Below are 17206 nucleotides of genomic sequence, written 5' to 3'. Positions count from 1 at the left end.
CTTTCATCCGCTCATGCATTTTCTAAATGGCTTGTCCTGTTCGTGGTCACAGGGGACTTGAGCCCATCCAAGCACACATTGGGCAAGAAGCAGGGTACACCCCGGCCGAGCCGTCAGTCCATCACCGAGATACACACACATACAGACGAGCAAACTATATTCACCTCCTCTGCAGCCTTTCATAATGATGCCCCCTGTCTCCGAACTGGGAGAGCTGAAGGTGAGTACCCCCCTCCAGTCATATCCCTCTGCCTCACCAAGACAAACACTTGAAATAGACAAAGCACGAGATTTTTTATTTGTGTGTGTGCGTGTGTGTGTGTGGATGGGCCGGGGGAGGATTTTCAAAAATGTATTAAACACCAAGCAATAAAATATAGACCAGGTGGGGTCAAATTCACTGCAATTCTCCAGGCTCCACAGCCAATGTGGCCAATGTGATGATATGAGGACAGGGGAAGAGTCTAACAAGAGGAGAGAAAAAGGGAAAGAAAGTATCAATAATGCAGCGTACACCGTATACAGCTGACAGTAAAAATAGAAAACACACTGCCTGAGAGAGAGGAGAGGAGCGCCCACCCAATTCTGGGCAGATTTCCTTGTATGTACGCGGCAGAACATGAATCTATCGGTTAAATGATTTGAGCTTGGTGTGACTGCGGAAACCGGTTCAAGTGCTCCCGTTCCAATTAGTGTGAGAGACCACCTAACGCTGAAAAAGACAACGTTTTCTCCACAATTTAGTGCTTTCATAGTCTTTAGAAATCTCTGTATATGCACATACTAATGCTGACGTGAGATCATCTTTGCTCGCTGACATCTGCCACGTGTTTACTTGCTGAACACGTGGCAGATGAACACTGGTACGTGTGGCACAAAATGTGGAGACGGATGCTTGAATAGAATACAAAAATGGCTTTCTTTTTTTTCAGCGTTTATTCTATTTATTTTTGGTAAATCTGGAATGACACTTGAACAAATACTGTCACTGTCAGTTATATATTTATTTCCCTCTTACTGGTGATGAACGAAATAATGCTCCTTGGGAGAACAAGTGCCTCATTCTACCAGAGTGCCCGGCTCTCTCTCTCTCTCTCGCTCTCTCTCTCTCTCTCTCTCTCTCTCTCTTCCTCTTCTCCTCTTTCTTAATTCCATCCCTCAATTTTCTTTAAATCTGGCTTTCATTCTTCTCCCGTCTCTCTCATCCCTCGCTACCATCCTCTCTCACCCATGTCAGTCTTCATCGCTCTCTCGCTCTTCCACTGCCCCTCCTCCTGCCTTTGCATCTCTTGTATTGTAAACAGCTCACAAAAGCATGACAAGGTCTCTGCTCATGTTCCCCCTGCCTCCCTCTCTGTTCTCCCAGCTATTTGTTATTGTCTCCTCGCTATCGTGTGTGTTTGTCTCTATCACGCGTTCTTTATTCTGTTTTTTTTTTTTTTGCTCTGCGTCAGAAAAGCAAAAGTTAATTAAATATGGAACGAGATGGAGCAGCATCTCTTTAAACCATCATGTCATTAAAATGGCATCCCTGGGAGATCAGCTTAAAAGGAGTCGGAGAACAATGTCTTCTCCGTCAGATATTTATGGGCCTGGTTATGTAAACATGCTCCCTTTATTCTCCATGTATATTTCATGTAATTATCACTTTTTGTAGCGCTTCCCCCGTGAGATTCTTAGAGGCAAGAAGTTACTAGGGGGATGTCATTAGAAGAGACTATTGTTACAGCACTGCTGTGATACTGCACCGGGAAAAAAAAGGCAACATTCCAGTCCTGGTGATACCTTTTATCTATATTTGACTCCATCATACAAAAATCATCAGTGTCTCGTTTCAGAGTACCTGCAGACGAAAACCTAAAGCCCATTCTCTGCAGTTAGCCAATATTTATGAAGACCAAAAAAAGCACACTGAATGAAGCATTCAACAGCATGCAGGCGTCTGATCTAGATTGGAGGAAGTTCACAGGTTATTTACAGGTTCGCGAAAACCTTGATGCCTCTTACTCAGCCCGCCCATATATCCATCTGTTCGAAAAGCTGAAGATCTGGAGCGAACTGGATCGCCTCAGCAGCAGAGGCCAGCGACTGGTGCTCGAAGGCCTTTGTGCCAGCTGACGGAAGCCGCTAATTAAGAGGGCTGGGGAGCCAGTGGGGTGCCTTATGAAACAGGGGCACCTGGGTTTCATAAGAGGGGGCCGAGTATCCATCACAACTCATCTGCGTCGCACGGGAAAAGACGACGGTCCGCTCCAGTGCTGTGCCACGTATACACTCTTTCACTCGGGCAATGATGTCAAATACGGCTCTCACACACAACAGTGTTCCGCCCCCTGTGCCCTCTCTCAGCTTGTTTGCCATCACAGAGGGAGATGTTATTGCGTGGCATGATGGAATTGTACATGTCAAGGTGCATTTCATTCACCGCAGATGCACCAGAATGTGGATGCACGAGGAAACAGCTGTGTGTGGACGCAGTCAAATGCACCTGGAAAAAAAAAAAGCACAAACACGCTTACACATCTGGACTCACACATCTGGACTCCTACATGCATAACTCAATGTCCCTCTTCTTTCTATTGTTAGTTGAGTCTTCTTTGATGTAGGGTCAAAGTGTCTCAAAGTAATCGAACTAGTTCTGACTTAAGGGACAATATCAGGTCGGCCATGAGTTCTAGCGTGACTGTTTTACCCACCACAGGCGGGTACAGCACTCCACCGTTGCTGAACCTGCCATGTTGCTATCCAACCTGACCCCGCAGACGCAGGAAACCTAAGTGAACCACAGTTTTCGAATGTCGACAGCTATAACCACTGCAGAATTGCTTTTAATCAACGTCTGAAATGAGGGTGACTTGAAGCGTCGCCCCATGCTGATTAAATGTAATTGTTTAATTGCCAAGTGCTGGGAACCCATCCTAAGAGGATTCCAATGGAATTATTTAATCTCTAGTCAGGAAGTACACTGCAGGAAAAAGCAGAGGGAAAAACGGAAGAACGGAAAAGGCAAAAATGAAGCAGAAATAGTCTGTTTTTTTTCTTTTTGAGTATAGTCCCTGATGAAATATTAAACTGCTGTTTACATTTAGTTAGCTGAGAAAGTGAACAGCCTACGCGGGGGGAAGATGTACACTAAGTGATGATACAACTTCGAAAGAGGTCAAAGTTTTGACCTGTATCTGCAGAATAAAGTGGTTTGGTCTTGTCTGCCGGCTCACTTTTATGTTCCAGCTTGACTTTTAAAATGCTATATTGGTCATCGCCATGTTGTGAGGAGTGCTGGTGTATGAAAATGTCTTGTGTGTGTTTTTCCACATTACAGTGGCTTCATTCCACATCTGTTACTCTTTATTGTCTATTGTGTAGACGAGAGGTGTTGTCCAGTTTGAAAACAAGAGAATTCAGCATCAAGTCATCCGAAAGAAAGTGCTTAAAAGTGGAAACTCTAAGAGTTTAACGATACAGAGATTCTCCTGGGGAAGTTATATAGGCCTTCCTCCCCCTCAGATCACTGACTGAGTCTCTGCTAATGGGGCTCTATAAACGTAAGGGGCACAGGTGCGCTCCATTTGGGGTCACTGCTTTTAGATCCATTGCTTGGGGGTCACAGACATCCAACCCCTGTGATAAACACATTCACGTATACTTACTGAACATGCTTAAAAAGACACACACACACACAACCTCTGCATGCGGACATAATTAAAATCTCTCATCTGTATTTTTTCCTCCAAGACCAATTTAGCATGATCCGCAACACAGCCTCAGTGAGTAGTTACATCAGTTTGGCACACATGGCATTTCAATCTATCAGCAAAATCAATTGCAGTAGTGCTCCTACTATAACTGCACACAGTGCCAGCGTTCCTCACAGTGATACAGGCTCTCGCTGTCACATTTAGATACACAGGGAGTGAACCCAGGCTTGCCATTCCGCTGATAAATGCAGTTCTGTCGTCCCGAGGGAAATGCACTTTGCATCCCTCTGGTCAGAAGTGTGCTTCCGCGCCCCCCCCCCCACCACCACCACCACGCCACAGGCGGGGAAAGGGGGTGAGGCGGAGGGGGGAGCAGAGGCCCGTTCCCTGCAGCTGTGCCCTTATTCCCAGCACCTGACCAGGGGCCCAGATGTGCACACGCGCAACAGCAACAATTTGAGCAATGTAAGTCCCCTGTGGGACCCATGGCACCTGCAAAAATGTGACCCCGCTATCTAACATGACGGCGTAATTACAGGTCTAATAAGTCTACATCTGGAAAGAACTCATTTAATCTATCAAATGGTATAGCTAGACAGGGGAACAATACAAAAATGGTATTGCACTCTCAGCATTTCATCTGCACATCAAACAAAAAGCCACTCTGCACTTGGCACTGACCCAATAAGCCATCAGGTAGACAGCATCTACATTTATAATGCGTAACAGGGCTTCATTTATTTATTCTACAATGTGCATAAAGACCCTCAGCCAGTAACAGAGATGTGTTTATTTTTAGAAAATCCTAAATTGAATTAACTTAAGCACCAAAGATTGAACTTTCTTCCGAGCCAAGAGGACAACATTTAGGCCACTACTCTAATATTTAAGTTACACAAGTATACTTACCAAAGGATATATGGCACGAAAGCACCTGAGGACTACAAAACAATTACATGTAACTCTTCAGGTTTTGCAATTACAAGTGACACTATGTGACAGTGAAATGACTGACTGTGAATAAATATAAAGAGAGCAGCGTCCATTTTTATAGACCTATGATTCTATCCTTCGACTACACTTTCAATCAGTCAGGGTCCTGCTGCAAAAATATAGCCCGTATATAACAGTTCAAACACAAACAGAAAAAAGTAAAGCAGTTCATGGAAACCCCGGCCAACGACAAAGATTGTCTTCTCTCTCGGACGGATTGAAGCTTAATGTTCAAGCGCTGCACACACAGGAAGCTGTAAAGGTGAATGGTGACATCTAGTGGCAAACAAGTACCCATGCAGCTGCTGATCGCAGTAAAACGATTTTTGGCATTGTTTGTAAACAGATTTACTTCTCTGTCTTACAGAAAAGCAAATACTTTCTGCAAAACAAACTGAGACATCATCTTTAACTTTTGTTTTTGTTCTTTTTCTATAGTACAGCAAAGAAGACATGTTTCTTTTTCTTTTTACATGAGATGATAAATGTGCAGACAATGTGCTCGGTGTGCGGAGAAATGTAATCCATGACTCATCTTTTGTACGACAATGTGCCCCAAAAAGAACACATTTCTTTTTACAAACATTTATACTTTTTCTTTTCATCTCGGTGCTTCTGCAATATCATCAACACCTAACAGCAGAGGGTGACAGTGATCTGCTTTACTGAATGTCACAGTGAGTGCAACACATACCTCCTTAAGAACATAAATCCTCAATATCATATACATTCAAGGTAACAGCTTAACATATCAAACGAGACAACGTCATTGATGGATCGCTAGCTAGCCTGCACATATTCAAGACAAATCTTCAACTTGTTCTTACAGTATGTGAAAACTGTTGATGTATATTGTAATTATTTTTACGCCTATGATGTTAAACACAAGCTTTAGATTTGGACACAGCGAACTGTAAGTAACACCATACTGTACAGTACAAACACTGAAAAGCTTTTGGAAACAATTAATTATGTTCTTTGTGACAAACTGCGATGCACAGTTTAGCTTGATCTGCTGACACTGTGTAACTTATGGTGTCGGATTTGAACGATTTCCATCCTCAGTTGTGGCACATTGTTCATCGGGCTTTTATATCTGCCTGTCAATGGCCAGTGCGAAGGACAGCTGATAGGGGAGTCGTACGCCGCCTCGGGCAGAGAATCTTGCTGAAGGCCCTGCGGAAGCTACTGTGGCAGAGCGGGTACAGGAATGGGTTAATAGCAGAGTTGAGCCACAGGAGCCAGAAGGTGACCTCGTACCAGTGATGCTGGATGCACCGCCCTCTGCAGGCAGCACGGATGATCATCAGTAGGGTGTACGGTGCCCAGCAGATGGCAAACACACACACTATGATGGCCAGGGACTTAGCAATTTTCTTATCCCTGGACAGACGGCTAGGCTGGGAAGCCCTGCTGGTTGAGGGATCTAGTTTACTCAAACTGGGAGAGGTCTGGGAATTGATGGAGCCTCTTACAGTCAGTTTCATCCCAAACCCACAGTTGTGGGACAGGGGGATACCTTTCCCCTGGGCAGAGGCAGGTTCGCTCAATGGAAGGTGGAGCTGGGCCTCCCTGCTGTGGAGCCTCCTCCTGCGTATGCTGAGGTAAATGCTGAGGTTGAAGAAAGCCACAGAGATGAAAGGAGAGAAGAACTCCAGCATGGAGGCACTCAGCAGGAAGTACCAAGAGTAATAGAACTCTGCAAAGCACTCATCCTTTGGCACACGTCTTTTGCCCACCACCAGTTCCCAGAATATGATGGCTGGGCCATACAGGATAAAGGCTAGCACCCAGACGGCAATCATCTTGACTACGGCTCGGTGTGTCATGCCCTGTCTGGCACGGTAGCTTACCTGCAAATATAAGCAGAAATCACAAAATGTACTGAGTGATGCTGTCAGTGTGGGGTCAATCAAATGCTACCACGAGTGTAGAAATAGAGCAACATACCATGTTTAATCTCATAAAGTCGACTATCTTCATTTATGTTGATGTTCATTTAACAGCAGTGGTGGAGGAGGTCTTCAGATTTATAAGAGCAATAACACAGCGTAAAAAAATAGTGCATTGCAAATAGAAACACAGCTAAATGTTACGTAAGTGTTTTAAACCGATGCAAAGTATTACAAGTAAATATATAACGCAGGCGGAATGGCCCGTTAGTGTTATATTGTCATTTGTTCTAAATTTGGATCGTCATTAGTGACGCATTAATGTGTTAGCAGCAATGTTGCAGCTGGTTGGGAGGGAGATAAATATCAGTATTTTACATACTGTTGTGTAGTTTAATCTCAAACAATGTATCATATTTTATGAGTTGATCACATGTTTTACGTAAAATATATATCTTGAAAGCAACTAGTGGTGTAATTATAGCTTTCAAATTCAGTAAAAAGTAGCAAAAAGTGCTCAAGCAGAGTACACCCACCTTGAAAACTGTAGTACAGTATTTGGGTATATTTACTGAAACACAACGCGGATCTCCTTGTACGAATATACAGCACAATGGCACAATGGCACAAGAGGCCGTCCGTCAACCAGAAGCTTTAAACCATGTTCACAAAAACCATCCAGTGAAACCCTTCAAAACTGATGCACAACTGAGAAGTTCATCAAGCTAATAACATTTAAAACAGATAATATTGGACAGACACATCATGACATGTTTGTGAAATCGCAGAACATGTTGGTGGACAAACAGAACATCCTGACATCATGCACTGCAGAATCAATGTGTGCGAATGAGTGTTAAGTCAACGAGGTGCTTCTCGTGACCACTTCACATCCTATGTCCGCGTCCACATTCTTGTTCTGCGGGCAACATACCTCTCCAGCTGCTCTGCTCCTGTTCGGAATGACAAGAAATAAGCCGCAGTTCTTCAAAGAACACGGATGAATGAATTGGTGTACAGCGATTCAACGCGGTGATTCTTTCCCCTGATTCATGTTGTGTTGTTGAACTCGACGGAGAAGAATCATGTGTGCTCAAAATTCCAATCTAAAAGTTTGCATATTTTTTTTAAAGCTTCTAGGGATTGACCGTAGCCCGTTCTTATAATCCTAAATGACACAATCAATCGGATCTTTTCTAATACTGTGCAGTTAGCCTTTTGTTAATGTGCTGACATTTCATCCAACTGCCAAATATATGCATCTAATCTGACTCCATTCTTTCAAAAAACAACTTTGTCCTGTGGCTGGTGACGATCCTTTGTCTTTCAATGTTCAGAGGGAAATGCTTTTAGGAAAATGCTGGCAGCCAGTGGCCTGTTTCAGCTGCGATTGATCTCTCCAGGTTGGAAGGACCATGGCACGTAGGACGGTCTCTATGATCAAAGCAAGCTAATTAAAGAAGGGTCTCTCTCTCTCTCTCTCTGGTGTTATTTGTATTCACTGCTCTGATGTTAAGTGTTTGCTTGTGAAAGGAGACAGAACACATCTCTTTGTCTGCCATGCCAAGCTTCATCCCACCTTTGAATTAACAGTGTGTAGGATACAGTCAGTCGGCTAATGCACAGACAAAGACGGGGTCAATGGGCCTAAGAGCTGCAGAGGTTTGAAAATGGAACGAAACTGGATCCAAACAGAAAAGGGGCCCAATTGATGCTGTACAATTGTATTTCAGAAAAACAAAGCAGTGGAACATAGTTGCCCAGATATCGATGCCATTATTAGAATCTGCGAAACGTATTTAAGTTTAGTCATCAATACCACGATATAGACATCCTCCATATTTTCCAAAGCACATTCTGTCCCAAAGTCAAAATGTGACTTTCTTTTTTTTATATCTTGGTCATCATGGGGAAGGGCTATAATTAGGGGTGGCACTGGGCCTGGATGGGTCAGGAATGATTAACCTCTGCAGATGGGCACATTTGGGAGAATGAGGCGGCACTGCCACTACCAATGACCTGGGAGACTCACCGGCCATCAAGCCACAGACATGGGCAGTGAACATGCGTGTGTGGCTACAATTGAAAAGGGCTCTTCAACTTTTAACATTGTATCTTTAAACTACAAATCTGAAAAAATAAAGTTCTTTCTGTCTTGTGTTTGTTTGATAATGACAAGATTTTAGATTACAAATGTGGCAAGCCCTGTGCTTCTAAATTCACTTTGTTGGTGCTGTGTGCATTACAGATGTGAGGCACAGGTTGAGCTACTCACTGCTCTGGTGACTGACAGGAAGCGGTCGTAGCTGATGAGGACGATGTTGAAGACAGATGCCGAACAGAGCAGGTAGTCCATGACCAGCCACAGCTTGCACAGTCCCCGGCCCAGTGTCCACCTGCCTGTCAGGATGTAAGGCATGTAGACCGGGATGCAGAATGCCCCTACAGAAACACAGTTGTTGGGAAAGGAATCAGAAACCAAGGCTACACAGGACACTTTCAGTGATGAGCACGCATAAATGCAAAATAGAACTTGAACGCAAGGAGGGTGACAATGTGATGAGTGAGTGTGAAAGAGCAGATCGTATAGATTGTACATGTACAAATATTAAGCAATGCCATTCTCATATTAAGGAAAGAAATGTATCAAGCTCTCTTAATAAATAAATATATATATATATATATATTTATATATTGTTGGTCCCATCAATGCAGGTGCTTAATTAATTCATGAGTGTAGACTTTAAATACTCTACTTGGTAGCACTAGTAAAGGTGGATTGACAGGCAGATACAGGAGCATCACATATGTTACAAAACTTCCCCTGTCATATATACCAGCATGGATGCATATATCAGCACATCATAGCCTGTAACAAATACACTGTCTTCATGACAGAGCTACCACATACTTCATATTCCAGGGTACAATAAAAAGACTAAGGTTGGACTTACCTACAAGGAAATCTGATATTGCCAAATTCAGGAAGTAGTAATTGCATTGTGTTCTCAAACTCTTGTCCGCTTTAAAGGCCAAAATGACCAATGCGTTGCCCAACACTATCACAACGACCAAAGTCATCATCATCACCATCGAAATGGCAAAAACGGGTCCTGAAGGCACGAAGCTGCTCTGGACTCTAGTTGAGGTGTTGTCAAAATAGTACCGACTAGAGTTGGAATCAGTTTGTTCCTCCGACATGGTCCTGATGTGATGATCAACGATGCTCCCGTTATATCCTCAAACGACACAGAGCTGGAAATAATAAGCCAGCAACAGGTGGCAGGTGAAAGGACTCTGCATTCAACACCCCCATGCATGCTCTAAAAGCTTTCCTGTGCAGACGGAGCACAGTGTGCAGGGACATCCACGAGAGAGCGCACAGCGCCTTTCTCAAAACGCTGCCTGGACACTTGATGGATTACGCGTGTGCCAGCAGTGACGCCTCGCTGTAGAGACATCGCTTCTTGTGACGGAAAAGAATTGCTTTTGTCATCGCACATTGTATGTAATGACTTTAAAGTAATCCGTACAGTCGATATGGTGAAGTGGCACGGGGAGGTTTAGAGACGCCACAGAAAAGTTTGCTTCTCTTATCGAATGGGGAATTAACAGGAATTGCCGTATCCAAGACAGCGTGTGTTATTATTCCAGCAGCACATTGCAATTTGTTCACCGGAAATATCTTTTTTAAGGTCATGATGAAACCTGAAAGCTATTTTTATATTGTATGAACTGAGAGTGGCACTTTTAGATAATTCTACTGACGTCAAAGATAATTTTCTTGCTCTCTCCCTATCATCCCCCCCCCCATATATTCATGCTGTGGATCACCAGCAGTTGGTAAACTGAGTCTAGTACCAAATCATTCATAGAAACTTCCTGTTTGACTCACAGCCTAGCTGTCTGTTGTTGCCTCACATGACGATACCGTGGGTGTGCAGGGGATGTGGACATGAAAAACATGGCACAATCAAACTGTGATGCCCCTTACCGAATCCCACACTGGACAGGGTATTAAGAACATTACCTTACATTGCTGACTGTATGAACAAACAATGAAACATATTGGGGCAGCTTCCATTGTCTGTGGAAATTGTTGAGGACTTTTGTATTCATCAAAATTCACACTTTTGACATTCATCGACAGCTTTAGGTTGTACATATTTTGTTAGAGACATTTCCCTCCAAATAAATCTCATATATTCTCCTTTTCCCTCCCATCCTGCCACCAGCCAGTATACCTTCAATCTGAATGACAAGAAAATGTGGCGCAAGCCAGCAACAGTCTGATAGCCAGGAGCGAGTGGAAGGCACACAGGTCTCTCACTGAAGCTCAAATCAACAGGCCTTGTGAGAGTAACAGTTTTACCAGTCACAGTTCAATAGTAAGCATTCTCGCCAGCAGCAACAACAACTCAAAACTCCCGTATATTGCAAGCATCTGTTTAGATGCTTGTGGGTGTAAAACCTCCTAGGAGCACACAGTGGAGGAAGCTGTACGCCTTATTTGCATTCAGATACTATCCTGTCAGTCCCACAGCTGTGGTCCAAGAGAAATGAGAAACACTACAGAACAGTAGAAGTGACTGAAGGAGCCCAGCTTGAATTACTATTATTTTCCCACAAATGGAGCCACCACCATCTCTCAGTGTTAGTCACGTCACAGCTGCAACACAGGAACCAGTGCAGGCAAAGCGTAGTTTTCCGTTCAGTATTTTCACCAGTGTCCACAGTAAGCTCAATTCAAATACAGTCCTTTAGAAATTTGACCATTACTGCTTTTGCAGATCCTTTTAATTAGGTGGTTGGCTATCTTCATTGTCAGTTTTGATAATGGAGAAATGATTGAGTGCTTCATGATGTGAGAAATGTGTAATAATGATCATACAGGAACCTGTGTGTGTGATTCTCACCTTGTAGCTCATACAATTTGGATTAGGATATTTCTACATTTAGTCATGGTTATTTTAAGGCAGTTTAGGGAATATAGTTTTGTTTCAAATGCTGCATAATGAACTTACTGTGCTCAAGTTATATACAGTGTGATTAACTGCTCTGCTTTAAAGAATGACAAGACAAATACGTTTTTTTATACAGATCTCAAATCCTGTCTAATCGTAACGCTCATGTCTATGGATTTTTACCTTAGAGTCCAACCTGTTCATCCACGATTCAGGTGGTTCTCTGGCTGCCTATGAAAAGGCTGGTGATAGTGAAATATCCATGACTGACAAATGTCCTTTATAGGCAACAAAGGCACAGAGACATCATGGAAAATGTTACTGTGCCGTCATGGAAACGAATGCACATACAAGATACAATACATAGACCAGTGCGGTACTATTGCTGATGTGCTCTGCCATTGGGTCATGGGGTGCCAATTAAAAAAAATAAACTAAATAAGTTACAACATTAATATTGCTCTTGAATTGTATTTGCCTCTACCATATTGTAAATATATTCCCAACAATAAATAATAAATGCCACAAGATTACGATCCATGCTGGTATCTAACATTAATATTACATCATTACTGCAAAGGTCATGCTTAAGGTGTTCTTGATACCACACTGAGTGGAACACGGTGTGTTTATTTCAGTATCATTATGCTTTGCCAGTATAAGATACGGTAAACTACTGCATGCATATTAAACAGAATGCAATGAAAGTGTGTCAGGGAAGCAATGAATTTGGCAGGTGCACTGTCGCTGGATTTGGAAATAGAAGTGCGGCGACTCATCTGAAAATGGAGGGCACTCAGAAACAAAGCAGTGCCACAGAGGGTACACAGAGGCTCTAGTGTTGCTGATTATACTATGCCCTGCTGTGGCTCTCCATTACTCGAGTACTCAAGTGTTTGTGTTTGGATGCTGGGCTGGAGTACTGATGCTATCATACTGTAACAGTGTGCCTATCCATAGTAATCACAGCTTAAATTAAATAATGACATGTACAGTGCACTCCCCGATTCTCCCTTTAGACCTCAGTGCGGGCTTTGTCCTTTCAAGGCCATATTCATCATTCGTTTTAAAGTATGTTGCAGTTTACAAATTGGTCGTTTAATGACCAAGGAACAAGGAACTGCCTTCTTTAGAATTTTCTTAGTGAGACCTAACTTGGCTCTGATTGACATACTGTACATATAGCTTCACTATCTGACTATACTTCCTTTATACAATGATTCTTTCCACGAGTCCTTTATAATTGAATTTTGGTCACAAAGCTTTCCTCAAAATGTAGTGCTGCATCCATCAGGAACAGGGGCGATGCCCCCTATGATGTAAGAGGAAGACAATAACATTTTGAAAAGCATATACTCCCACTGTTGAACAGGCAGGGTTGCATCAATATGCTGGGTATTGCCATTTGTACATAACAGAAACTTCCATTGGTCTCCACACCACATCAGTGCTGTCACAGTTTACATAACAAGTGCTAATCACTAATGAGACAGCTGAACTCGTGGTTGGACGGCTTCACAGCCTCACAGTCTGTTTTGGCAGAGCTGCTTCCCGGGATGAAGGGTGCTGGCATTTACCTTCTGCTGTAGATCCACAGAAGCTCATTGAAATGCTGTGGGTGCGGCTCAACGTCACAGCATTTTAACTTGTTGAATTTTTCATTTCATTTTTCAAAAGCTCCAAGCCGGCTAATCCATGTATCACTGTACCCCGCCCTCGTATTAAAAAAAAAAGAAGCAAGTCATCATTGTAATCATCATGTGCAGTAATTATACTAATTGTAATATGTGATCAGTCCTGGTTGCAATTATAACATTGATTTTATATTCCTTTTTCAATGCTCACTTACGCCTTGAGCACTGGTGGTGTATCTATACATGTTGGTTCTTGTGATGTAAATATAAAATAATAAAACAAGCATTCAGAATGCTTCCAAATGAGGTTATTTACTTCAATTTCCTTGCTGAAGGTGAACGGACAAATAACCGGAGGTAATCTATTCAAAAACAGTGTCACATCTCGTATGTATTTTCAAGGCACTAACACAGCAATTACTTTACAATCATATTCCTCATGAATATAAATGCGTTGTATCAATGCTATTGACAATAGCCCTGTGAGAATAATAGCTTAGCCTGATGATCCACCGGGGTTCATTGAAAGAGGCGGCAATGCTTTTGAGAGATGAGTCATATTTGAAGTGAGAGTTTCTATATTATAAGAGCTCTATAAGGATTCCAGAGGAATGACTGAGGGATTGACTCAACACGGCTCTCAACATGAGGAGTAACGGGTGGCCGCTACGCTCCTGTAACAACGCTGTAACCGTCGTACGAGCGCAGTGCAGAGCGGCGGCCATTAGCTAGCCAGCAAGGCACACAAACATGGGCTCACGTGCACTAAAAGGCACACTGGCTATCTAACAAAGCACAGAGGAGCTTGGATAACAACTCACACAGAGGGAGAGCGAGAGGCCGCACCTTGGTCATTCTTATTGGTTCATGGCGACCATTCGGGCCATTCTACCGAATTCGTTCAAAGTGCTGTCCCCCAACAAGAAAAACTATTTAACAAAACAATTAAGTATTCAGACACAGATATTTACTGAGAATGTGTTATTGTCTATTTAAACCCAAGACATTAAATTAGATAGTGATAAGCTAAATATATACAAAATCATCATTTATAGGGTACTTTCTATTGGGAAGTAGCTGTCCCCAACATCTAAATTTCAATTTCTGTAAATAACACTTAAAACTATTTTTAGATTTTGTTCAATGGTGTAATTTCAAAGATCTTTATGATTGACTTTAAACAGAAGTTGGAAGATTTAGATTTATTGTGGGTTTCATTTTAAAATGACAAAACTGTACCCAAAAAATCATGTCCCCAGTTTTCATGTCACGACCGAAACACAAGAGTTTTAGTCCATTGGCTGAGCCTGGTTTTTAGCCACACCCCTGCATTTTTGACCAGGCAGTGACACTGCATCCCTGTCCGTCATGGCTGAATGGTAAGTAGCTAAATCCCATACTTTTGATATAAATGTGTTCCAAAATCTGAAAATAGGCGTGTAACCTTAAGAATTGTCACTACCGAACACATATTCTCTTCAATTGAGTAAACTTTTTGGGGTTTAATGCAAAGTATTATGTTTTTATGTGTGTACACCTCTTCAAATATGTGTATGCCAGCCATCCACTTGCTAGCATTCTGTAGTTATGCTCAAAGTTAGCTAGAATTGTGACGACCGAAACAGTCACGACCGAAACATATGGTAAAGTCTCTCTTTCCCTTCATTCTCACTTGGCCATCTTCCGTTCTCATATTCCCATTCCCTTTGAATCAAACTTCATTTCATAGTCTTATAAGATTCCAATACAAGCAATACTGATCATACCTCGCCCAATGTCCTTTCATTTTACCCGTTATCTGTCTGCAGGTGCCCTTGAGGTCAAAGTCATGCACAACATTGGGCAAAACCACTTTTATTGACGCGACTAGAGGACAAGATCAGGTACACAGTGGACAAGGTCCTCACCTTAATCCCTCCACCGGAAAACGTCACACAGAGGCATGTCCAGATCAGCCCAACGTCACACCACGATGGGCTGATCTGGACACTCTTGGGCTGTCCAGATCAGCCCAAGAGTGTCCACCGCAGTATGTGGAAAACTAGATTTGTGAATGGATTTGTGATGGTGTCTGACACTGAACCCCCTTAAACATAGAGTACAACTCATCACTGAAAGTGTCCTGTGTAGCCTTGGTTTCTGATTCCTTTAATAATATCACTTATTTGTCAATGTTTTCTTGTTCTCTTTTACTGAACCCACTTGGGTAATTTTCCATTGATAAGTAATGTTTGTACTTTAAATGGTTAGGATGAACAATTGTTATGTCTTCAAAAATAAAATGATTCTATTGAGCACAAAACATTTGTGTTTGTAATATTCCCAACCTAAGGCATGTCATGAGTTAAGATGAAGCAATAAGGTTGAGGAAATATGATACAACCTTGCAAACAAAATACTGTGGTCACAACCGAAACAGTGCAGTCATTGCCGAAACACTGGATGTTTTGTAAAAAATAAAGTACATTGAGTTATCAACTAAAATGTTATGATACTGATTGGTTTAATGTATGTTCAATTGTATCAATTATCAACTCTGGAATCAATATGATCAGTATTATGCATTTTACAAAGAAATATTGCATTTAGATTTTGATGAATTGTTTGAATTGAACTTAGAAATTTGGTACAAATCTCATTTTTATTGATTTAATTGTGAAAACCTTCAAGAAATATTTGTAAAAATGCTCTTCAGAGAAGGGAAGGAAACACAATCGTAACAGGTTAATAATAATACCTTTTTACTAGTATAGCGTATTACGTTTGTGTAAAAGTAAACCCATGTCCTAGACCTGCTCTTAAAATATGTTTTACATTTTTATTTTATTTTTATTTTATTCTTTAACATTTTTTATTCACTCTGTGTAGATAATTTATTGACCCTAGGGTCACATTGTGTTTTTTATGCTTTTAAATGTCTGCTCTGTTAAGCACTTTGTGATACTGTCTGTGAAAAGCGCTATATCAATAAAATTCATTCATTCATTCATTCATTCAAAAATTCGTTCATTCACTATGTTTCGGTAGTGACAATTTCTGGGAGAGGAAAAACATTCCAACACAGTCTGAAAATACAATATAAAAATTGACGGTTCTTTTTTTACCAGATATGTGTACTTTAGATATGGTACAATATATATACGGACAAATTAAAAAAATATTTCCAACCTGACTTTGAACCAATTCGGTAGAATGGCATATCAGACACGCAGCAGACTGTTATACTGCAAAGTGCTGTCGGCCTTCTCTGCAATCATCTTTTCTCGTATGTGCACAGAATTCAGCTCCGAAGAACTCCTACGACACACACAAAAAGAGCCATTAGAACTGGCGAATCTTACTTTGATTTTAATGGTGTGTTGTGCACCACAGGTAAGCACTCCGCATGTTGGACTCAAGGAGAGAGAAGGACTATTGATCCGTGGTTCGTGGGCGAACCATCCACAGAGCTCATGCTGTACCACATGACATAAAGTGGAAGCAGGAGTGATTCACTGGCCATTAACTTCCACATACAAACTGTAGGCCTAAAGAAAAGCACGTGTCAAAAGAACACACTCATCAGACCTGATTCCTTTGAAGCCAATCACGTTGTGCATTGAAATAAGCCTCTCCTATTCAGACAGCTCTATGTGTAGGAAATCTTCGCTGTACTTCTTCCCCCCTACCTTTCCCTCGCTCGCTGTCTCTCTCGCTGCCTGTCCCTAAAATGTCCCCGCTGGGGATTCTATCTCCTCCTTTTGAAGCAGTGGCCTCTCTTTGCCTCCATTATCTTGTAATTTGTGAGGGATTACGCTCTGGAGCACACGCAGTCCACCCCGTTGCTTAAGAACTGTGACAGCTTACAATAATTGCCATGCTAATTAGTGAGAAGTAGCCCAGTGTGCTTCTTTGCCTCACCAGACCCGATTCGATGAATATGCTTTGATTAATGTCTGCAGCAGTGCTTCCATAACTTCCCACCCATTATAATTCAATATATAACCAATAATACGGGCTGACTAATATATGTTGATAAATGCATG

The 17206-nt window shown here is 42.0% G+C and overlaps 1 protein-coding gene across 1 annotated transcript; it reads right to left on the bottom strand.

Moving 5' to 3' along the window:
* Positions 1-5794: 5794 nt before the first annotated feature.
* LOC306789604 (histamine H3 receptor-like) lies at positions 5795-9784 on the bottom strand (the record flags this gene model as incomplete). Its single annotated transcript, XM_079285622.1, has 3 exons — positions 5795-6544; positions 8859-9025; positions 9538-9784. The coding sequence occupies 3 exons, from the start codon at positions 9782-9784 to the stop codon at positions 5795-5797; spliced, it is 1164 nt and encodes a 387-aa protein (XP_079141748.1).
* Positions 9785-17206: the final 7422 nt, after the last annotated feature.

This window comes from Melanostigma gelatinosum, assembly GCF_949748355.1.
Source record: "Melanostigma gelatinosum genome assembly, chromosome: 15".
NCBI classification, from domain to species: domain Eukaryota; kingdom Metazoa; phylum Chordata; class Actinopteri; order Perciformes; family Zoarcidae; genus Melanostigma; species Melanostigma gelatinosum.
The sequence above is the reverse complement of the archived record's forward strand: the minus strand, read 5'-3'. Positions and strand labels throughout refer to the sequence as shown.